Below are 9,841 nucleotides of genomic sequence, written 5' to 3'. Positions count from 1 at the left end.
TATGAATTCTTGAACCAGGATAATGGAAGGGACTACATTGAATGACCTCTTGATCTCCAATCCTAATATTCCATAATTTCCATTGATTTGCACTCCTATTATTATTAAATGCACATTGCATATATTATGTTTTAGTCCTACTTATTGTAAAACCACTTTTTTTTTTAACACAATTGTCCCTGATCCTAATTTTACATTTAATCTTTCGCTGGTATCATAAATTAATATTGTGTCACCAACAAACATCAAACATCAATTAATATTTCCAGTACTCTAAACCTTGATTGATTGCAGCTGAACTTATACAAGTTTTGCTTTGGACCTTTATGACATTGATATAAGAAAACATCAAAATTTCCATTGACTCCTTTTTACATGGTTCAATTCCTTCAAAACAAGATGAACTGAGTATATGGCGTACAACCAGAGACACTGAAATCCCATCCCAACGGGTAATAAAATCGGTGCATGGTAAAACAATACGCATACATTAATACAAACGCCAAAAGGAATACAGAAAAGTAGAAAACTGAGGCCAACCATCTGCCGTGGCATAAATGAGATACATTCTAAGTTAAATCTGCAGGGTTTATCACCGCTCGATAATAATTAAACCATGGAAAAGAGAAATCAAGCCCTTCAAATATGCTTTCCAAGTTGACAGCATTGAGAGTATTTTATCCAACTAATCAGTTAACATAACCCTACTAAATGCTCGTGCAAACATCAACCCACCCTTGCCTCTCTTCTAAGTACCTGAAACATAATCAACATAAAATAACTTAGATTTATTAATGGTAGGCCTAATATTTCTTTCCATAATGGGATTTTTTAATGAAAAAGATATCGAGAACCACAACCATCCAGTGGATCTGTTATATTTGGGAAACTGAGCGTATGGACTGCAAATGAACTACTCATTTATTTCTACAATAATAGATAGATTGGCTTCTTGTGTCTACAATGCTGACTGGTAATGAGAAGAAATATGAGGCACAAATTGAAGAAAAAATGGAACTTAGGCGGGTATATGTTTGAAGAAAAAAAGCCATATCAAGTCTCAACAACTAATACTATACATTGATGTGAACTATGCAAGTGCCAACTCTGGAAGGCAAAGACTTCACTGGGGAAGATCTGATCACAATATTTATTATCATCAGCTGAAGAAATTTGCCAAAAGATTTTCTTTTCCTTTTTCTTTTATCAGATTTTTTATTCCAAAAACATTAGGGGAGAAAGGTATGCACAATATTGATGGAAAATGGAAAAGGTGACCATGACATTATTTTCTATTCCATGTTTTCTTTGATTTTCAATCTGCAAAGCTGAAGCAGAAAGCAATTGGTTTCTTTTCTATTTCTTTTATTAGTATTTTCCTCTTCCATTTTCTCTGCAGCCAAATTCTTTAGGTTAAGCTTGATGCTTTCATAAGACCAATTAATATAAAGAATTGCTGCCTCCTCTTTTTTTTAATTGTTTCAACTTGACAACCACATGCAAAATAATGTGGAATTAGATCAACTGCTTTTGATTGGGAAAACAATCCTTTAGCAGGCTGCTTTCATATGATTTAAGGAAGGTCTCCCTAAGACTGACGCCTTATGTGGTTTGTCTTCCTTGATAAGGTCCTCACAATGGATCATTTTTTAGAAAGCCTCACAGTGGATCATTAAAATCATAGAGGTCTCTATTTTCCAAATAGATTTTGCATGTGGAAAGCTACTGACTGAGGAGTCTATTGATCATTTACTTCTTTATACTTCCACATTTCCCTTGGCTTTGGGCCTTTGGCTCATGGAGTTTTTTCGGCTGGCTTATATTATCTTTAGGTTTCATGGGTGCTTCTTTCTAATAGGACGCAAATGGGTTGGGTTCAAATCTGATTAAACACAGTCAGATTAAATCTGATTTAACAATGTGACACGAAAGACCTTTTTTAAAAGTTTAACTTAAAATTCTTTAGAATTAAGTGGGATTTGGGATTTAGATAAACCTATTTTTTCTATCTGCAATGTATATTTTTTGTTTTAAATTTGCTTTTGTAGATTTATGCTAGTTTTATACAGATTTACTGATGTTCAAATAAAATTGGATAGCCATTTTTTTATCAGCAACCACAAAGAATAGATTTATTAAATTAAAGGAAAAAGATGCAACAAGGAGTTGTGAACAATAAACATTCCCAATACTAGTAAAGGAACGAATTATGAGTCCATGGTTACATATCCATCAGATATTGAATTGAATTCAGAACTCCTGTATTCTTATTAAATTTGGGTTTGAATATATACCCTATCCAAATTCAACCCAATCTGTTTGCAGACAAAGTTTGTGAGCTACAGTGTCTTTTGCTATATGCTGCAATATTTAGAAATATATGGTGCCTTTTATTAAAGGAAACAATAGTTCTTTTGCATATCCTTGTGGATCCATCTCTAGGTCTGAATAATTCCAGTTCATTTAGAAGAAGGGATTTTAATTTTAATTGGGTGTGGAGAGTAACATACTGTATAGCAGAATGGGTTTTTGATACCTTTTTTTTTGAAGAGTATTTTTTATTAAAAACAAAAACAGGTAAAAGCTGTTTAGGTGTCAAGATAACACCTAAAATCAAAGCAAACATACATCAGAAACTTCAGTTCAGATCGAACTGAATTGCATTACAGGTTTGAATCTCTGAAATGCCCCAGAAATTCTCAGCAAAGTCTGAGAGGCTGATTTGCTCAAATTCTGGAAGATATATGACCCAGCTTGTGGTGAGTTTGCCAACCGAAGCCAAGTTTTCTTTTTTATATCCTTACCTTATAACTATTATCAGCTAAGTTTTTTTTTTTTTATTGGTAACTATAATTTTTTTATTAAATTGTATAAAAGAATGATGAGTTAGCATTCTCCTAGTGAGGCTGGCACCAACCCCTTCCCCTTGTATACAGTTCCCTATTATAGTATACCCCAATAAAACTGTTCCCTGTTCACCCCTTAGTCTTGCCACAGCATCAGCCACAATGTTTTCTGATCTGTATGCCCATATGAAACTTGCATTTGGGGTTCTTATCAAAGCTAAGTATTACCATATTAAAAGTTTTAATTGCAACATATGCAGATGGAGGACTCCAAGTTAATAATATGGTGGCTGCAGACAAAAAGTTTGGGGGTTTGGACATATAGACAGCAAATGGGGGAAATAATTTGCTTAGCAAGGGAAGTTGGGGTACTTTTCAAGTGGACCAGGAGATCAGAAAATGGTTTAGCTGATAGCCTGATACATTGTCAAAGCAAGGGACCTTTAGGGATGATCTTTTTTGGGCTGTGTTGTAATCTTTGAGATAAATTCTGGACCTCTGGGGTCAACACTCTTGTTGTGGGTGGTTGACATTTGTACTCCTTTAACTAATTCAGTAATGAAAGTTACCATTTCCAATAAGAAAAGTAATATGCAGATGGAGGAAAAGAGGGTGGGCCTTGGTGCAACAGTTGGGTTACTTCATTGTGACCTGGGTGACCAGGGTTCAAATCTTGGAAACAGCTTCCCTGTATGTGCAAGGGTAAGGCCGCTTACATCCATCCCTTCCCAGACGGCCAGACCCCGCATTGGCGGGAGCCTCGTGCACTGGGCTGCCCTTTTTATGCAGACGGAGGAAGTCACATACTCTATATGATGGGTGAACTTTTCTTTTCTTTGTTCTTTTTTGCAGTGCTGTTGGTTAATTCCAAGGGAAAAAACATAAGTATTGATTTCCTGTGACTTCCTTCAGTCCACTTGAGATTTGAGAATTATATTGAATGATCTAAAAATTGTTTAGGAAAGACTTCATGATCACAAGAGTTCAAACCAACATGAGGAACTGGTCTAGCAGAAAATTTCCTAAATGAAGTTCGACAAAAGAAAATGAAAAAAAAAGTAATGTCGTAGATTTCACCTCTTCGGCGAATTTGATCAAAATGGTAGTTCTAGGTCGCTGGTGGCCTTCCATAGGTACAAAATGAGCTGTGACTACAGCTGGAAAACCTGCACTATCCAAAACACCCTTCACAAAACAACTATTTTTCAGAGATCTCAACCAACAAATTACAGGTTGAATATGAAAAAAAGAAACAATATAATGTTGCTTATTAATCAGATACTCACCCTTACAATTCCGGCAACAAATGCCCCACAATTAAATGTTCCCATGTCTTTGGGTGTTGAAATAAATCTTCAACAGAAAGTGTATATTAGTGAGAAAGTTAGACTAAAAATACAACTTTTATCAGGCAATTTAGCTGTCACATGCTAAAGAATACAGAGATAAAATCGTTACCGATTCACAAGAAGTTCCTTCTCACTTATCATGTATTCATCTTCATGTTCCGTGCCTTTCTCAAGTGAATCAGCTACCTAGCGGCATATCAAGCATAAGAGTGAAAAGAAAAAACGGTTTCTCTATACAAATGAATTTCTATATAAAATAGTACAGAGATACATCATAACCAGAAGATGGATGTTGTTAGTTGGGAGGGATTTTTTATAAGTCATGGTACCTTGCCATTGTAAGCATCCCAGCTTGATGCAGGGTCCATTTGTACAATTTGTACCCCCTCCCCCTCTCTTGATCAGTAACAAAGAGTATTTTCCGTCTGTTTTCTAGTATGATTTCCCCATTATGTGATTGAAAAAGGAATAAGGAATAATCGCCCTTGCAAACACTGATAGGATACTGGAGCTTAATAAATCAACATATATAACTATTAACATCCTAATGTGTTGACTGTTCAAATGCTATAAGCCCCGTAACTCTAAACATGTATAATAAGGTGCTTAAAATTAATACATGCATAACCATTCAGGGAACTGCTTAGATGCCACAATCTTTCATAGTTTCCTGTGATAAGCTCAATATGGTTATATTTTCAAATTTTTCTACCTCCCAAAAAAATGAGATGAATTTTCTTGCTTGGTATAATGGTAATATCTTGAGCTGACAAACATGAGACCATGGATCCAAGTCTGAGAGCAGCCATTTATGCAAAAAAAAAAAAAAAAAAAAAAAGTTAGGTCCATATCCAGTCCACCCCTCCCAAGACCCTAAATTGCTGGGACCAACATTGTGTTATGGCCTTGGGGTGGAAGCGCATTAGGGGTAGCTGAACATTTTTGCTGGATTACTAGCAATTTCATATTTACATTATGGATATGATGATCCATAATGTACAAAATGATACAAATGGGGCAACTGGTAATAAATGAAAAAATGAGTTTATCTAAACCCCAGTCCTCATACAAAGTGAACATTCCAACATGAAATTCAATAATTTTGCAACATACTGGCTTATATTTCAGAAAGTAATGGTTGACTATGTATTACCTGAGAAACATGCAGGAAACACGGGACCTTGTTTTAGAAAGGGAAAGTTCAAAAGATGTTAAAAGAATCAAAACAAGAAAACCATATTCTAGACAACTCACGTGATTAAGAAACCTAAGCCAAAGATCAAGAATATGAATTATTGCACATGACTAAACCATGAATCATGTGGATATCAGTGGGTAAATAGGTAAACATTTTTTTTGGCATTGTTATGTTTGCTTGAACATTGACACAGGCTAACATGAACACTCTCTGTTTAATTCTTTCTTGTAGTCCCTCATTTCTTAGCATTGGTAGCATATATATGACCATTTTGCTCTCCTTCTAGAATTATTTATTGTAATATTTGTCATGCATTTCTTTAACAATGTAAGCTTTCATAAACCTTGTGACTTTGTAGGCATTAACATTTATGAGAAGATGAAGGTTTGCTTGGTTCAGAACTTGGCCTTGGTTTAAATGATTTTAAGGGTTGGATAGACTATCTTTTGTCATAAGCTGTGGCTTGTTGTTGGCATATATAATCAGTATTATCCCAAGACAGGGAGCAAAACATCAAAAGTAATATGGAAAACCATGCAGGGACTAGGGAGTAGAATTCCACAATGACACTTTCCTCTAAAGACCTGGCTTTTATCAAGTCAACGATTCTCATTCGTTAGAACAAAATGTTCAATCTAGATGCTATAGCGAACTCTTTTGAGAAGGGACAACTGGTAGGCAACAAAACCTAAGCTATTTAATCATATCACAAACTCGCCCTTAGTCTTAACTCTTAAGATCACCAAAACATAGAAATAATGAGGCCCTGAAACATGGTTGACAATATATAATCCCTTTTCATTTCAAGCTTCTTAAACTTTCCCCATAAATTACACCCCAAAACATTTGTTCCTTAATCAGCAAAGGTGCTGGCTGTAGTACCAATTTTACTCTGACCCTTTTCTCCCTTGCTATGCTGCTTATTTCTCTTAATATGTGCCTGTAATACCAAGTCCTTTGACTGTTTTTCCCCATCAACCCACAATGTTTTAAGAATCTCCCTCTACTTCTATGTTACCCAACTGGAGTCTTTTACACAGCCTTGAGCTCTTGCAAAACAGCCATCAACTCGGCTCTTGTGGAGTCCCCATGACCTACAGAACCTGAAAAAAGAGATTACAGCCCCAGTACTGTCTCTGATCACCCCTTCAATGCCTAATTTAAATGGGTTGCCCAACGAACATCCATCAAAATAGAGCTTTACTTGTAGTTTCACTTAAAGCATGAAGATCAGTTGTTAATTTTCATATAAGTTTACAAACACTATACATCAAATTGCAGCTTTCTAAGAATGATGCTTTCCTAGATACCACAAACCCGGGTTTGAACACTGTCTTCTCCTACTAACCTGCTAACTCACTAGCTGTACATCTAGCTTCCCAAAAAGAAAAGTTCTGATCCAGTATAGGCCACAAGCCCTCCAAGTTATCAAATCCTCAACAAGGGATTGTAGTTCTTTAAGTGACCATGTGGCAGCGTCAAGGGAAGCTATCTGGCTTACTCAGAAGTTGGAATCTAGATCAAAAGAAAATCATACCAATGCACACCATCAACAGGAAAAAATAACATCAAAATCTGCTTCCATCCTATCACAAAAAATAAAACTGCTTCTATGAAGACCATTAAGCACATATTATCTCCTATAAAAAAACAAACACGATGCAAATCAAAAGATCAGCAATAGACATGAGAAACTTCTTTGGAGTAAGGACATTGAGAAGACTATGATACACAGATACAAATACTGGACAGACAGGAATACAGGAAATGGGGATATGACACTCCATTTCCTAAAATCCTAGACAGGGATAAAGGTATAGGTATCCCAAATAATTTGCTTATATCATGCTTTTTATCTAGTTTTTGAAGCTAATGTCTTTTCTCAAGAATTATGTCTTGCCGAATTTAATTGAAGTTCTAACATATACAAATCTTCTTTAGTATAATCTGTCATAAAATGCCATTTTACATATTTTAGAAGTGTCAATTCTCTAGACTATATCTAAAAGTGTCCATGCAGTTCTAGTGTTGCATTTGTTGTTATTGTGCCCCATACTAGAGTGCTAGGCTTGTACAGGTATCCAGGTATCATAGGAAGAAGATAGTTCTATCCAATTTTCATTTCAAAAAAAAAAAAAAAAAAGAAATCTTAGCAGAATCTTTGGAGATGATATGCATAGAAGCATTCCGATATATTCAATAGTTGACCTCTTTGTACAATGCTTTTAGCAGTAAAACTGGTAGAAACCAATACACAACAATGTGCATTTGTTCCATTCAATTGAAATGGATAATTGCTCATATTGAAAAGGCAATGTGCAAGACTTTGCATTATTTGAAAGAGTGCAACACGTAATTGCTTAAAAAGAAGAATTAAGAGAATCCATTCACCTTTCCAAACAACACCTTCCAGACTGTACTGTGCACAAAGGACAAAATCCCCAGAAGTCGTGTTTCCCTCCTATTTCCCTGTGGTATCAGATTGAGAAAAAATCAGTCAACCTAGCCAAAATCTCTTACATATAATTTGCACTTAATTCAGAGAATTTCATATATTTTTGACCTTTCTCCGTGACTTGGTATTGAAAATACCATATTGAAGTTGAACAACATTTTGATTAGTATAGGTTTCTAATGAAAATTAATAATATGTAATGAATCCTTAAAGGTGAAAATTTTAAAAAGCCTCATTAAACCTTATGTTTCCATCACAGACTATGAGAAAAGAATTTACTAGAAGTACTTAGATAATGCCATACCTTATCCCTATGGCACAGAAGTTCTAGAACTCTTGCTCCAACAGCATAGCCTGCATCCTCTAACCTGTGCTATCCCCGATGGTCACAATCTATAGCTAAACTGTAAAAATATTAACTATTTCCTGTAAACCACCAATACAAGCCCTTGCCAATTACAATAAAAATGAGAATACCTAATATGTGAATACAACAACCAAATTCCCATCATTCTAGTCACGGATCCAACTAATAGATAAAATTCACATGGCTTTAAGCTTTAATCGGAATCACATTTTCATCAATAACTAAAAAGGATCTGAAGAAAGATGGCATAGTCATCACCTTCTCTCTAACTCAGCAATGTTGTCAACCTGAGTCTGATTGTACTGCACAAGCTCCGAAAACAAGAATGCGAATGCACTCAAACTGACCTGAAAACAAGAAATCGCCCATATAACAAAATCATCTCAGAGTATCTACTAAACACCTGGCTGGAATCGACAGTAGAAATTAATCAATCAATTGAGAGATCTTGAATATGACGACCTATATGCCTCCAAGGTACGGATTAAAGTCAGACTGGATCAATAAACAGATGGAAATGATGGTAGAAATGGAAAATCTAAGAAATCAACCAAAGGAGACTGGAAAGAAAGAAGAGAAGACGAAACAGAGACCTCTTGTTTGCCCTTGCTGAGGGGTTTATCGAGGACGTTACTATATTGCTTGATCTTTCCTACTCCAATCATCGTTTCTTCTCTCTCTCGGTTCAGTCAATCCTCAGAAGGTGGAGTCGAAGAACAAAAAAGCTGAACCGGGAATTCTGTTCTGATGTTCTACAAATCGATCCGGATTCCGGACAGGCCCGTTTTCTTCCGGCGTTGAAAAGTGAAATGGAACCTGAGAGGGGAGACAGTTGATCAGTTGATGTTCCGGTGGCACAAGCACGAACTTTTGAAGATGTGGCTTTCACAGAGAAATGCAGCGTATGGATAATTGGTTTTCTCCGCGCTACAGACAAGCTCGGGATCATGATAAGACATGCTTAACTTGTCTTGTAGCAAGTAGCATGTCTTTGATGGGCCACCGTCTGTAGGGCGGTGAACGTAAGAGTTGCATGAAATCGTTGTTCATTGCAATTCCTTGGTTTGAAGGCTACACCTATGCAGGTGTAGTAAAATACATAAACCACTCCCATTTAACTAAATTGGGATTTACTCCTCACAGCCACATCCCTCCGTCTATTAGGAACATTTCCCATTTATAAGAATGGGAGATATTTCCGATGTGCAGTTGGGACAGAGACCAGATCTGCTCCTCACACATGGTGCCTCACATGCACATCCTACCCTGTATTGAATATTTCCCGTACTCGTACTTATAAGTTATTATTTATGAAAGATGTTCTCAATGCATGATGGATGTGCCTGTGAGACACCCATGTGTGAGAAACAGATCCTGTTCCATTGGAACATGTGTGAGGAGTGTTCTGTGAAAAATAGATCCAGACTCTATTTAACTTTTATCATGGGTTTCATTATCACTTATCTCTATCTACAAAATACTATTTTCGTGCATTGAAAACATTTCCCATACATAATAAGTGTGGATAGAATTGTCGTGAATAAAAGATCCGGACTCATTTAACCTTCACTAGAAAGAAACTTCAGTTATAAATTATAAAGAATAAATATCACTTGTATTGTATGA

The 9,841-nt window shown here is 36.0% G+C and overlaps 1 protein-coding gene across 1 annotated transcript; it reads right to left on the bottom strand.

Moving 5' to 3' along the window:
* Positions 1 to 338: 338 nt before the first annotated feature.
* LOC104610701 (uncharacterized) lies at positions 339 to 9,022 on the bottom strand. The gene is made up of 8 exons (XM_010277445.2): positions 8,809 to 9,022; positions 8,474 to 8,562; positions 8,153 to 8,216; positions 7,785 to 7,862; positions 4,305 to 4,381; positions 4,133 to 4,199; positions 3,924 to 4,031; positions 339 to 756 (listed from the first exon to the last, which is right to left on the bottom strand). The coding sequence occupies exons 1-8, from the start codon at positions 8,878 to 8,880 to the stop codon at positions 727 to 729; spliced, it is 585 nt and encodes a 194-aa protein (XP_010275747.1). The 5' UTR covers positions 8,881 to 9,022; the 3' UTR covers positions 339 to 726.
* Positions 9,023 to 9,841: the final 819 nt, after the last annotated feature.

This window comes from Nelumbo nucifera, chromosome 8 (assembly GCF_055504915.1).
Source record: "Nelumbo nucifera cultivar China Antique chromosome 8, China Antique-T2T, whole genome shotgun sequence".
Taxonomy (NCBI): Eukaryota; Viridiplantae; Streptophyta; class Magnoliopsida; order Proteales; family Nelumbonaceae; genus Nelumbo; species Nelumbo nucifera.
Note: the sequence above shows the minus strand (reverse complement) of the source record. Positions and strands in the feature narration are given on the sequence as shown.

Excerpts from the sequence above, each read along its gene's own strand:
- LOC104610701 (XM_010277445.2), bottom strand. The coding sequence starts at position 8,880 with ATGATTGGAGTAGGAAAGATCAAGCAATATAGTAACGTCCTCGATAAA. Across the intron at positions 4,200-4,304 it reads AAGGAACTTCTTGTGAATCG|ATTTATTTCAACACCCAAAG; the intron begins GTAACGATTTTA and ends TTTCTGTTGAAG. Across the intron at positions 4,032-4,132 it reads TTGTTGCCGGAATTGTAAGG|GGTGTTTTGGATAGTGCAGG; the intron begins GTGAGTATCTGA and ends TGTTTTGTGAAG.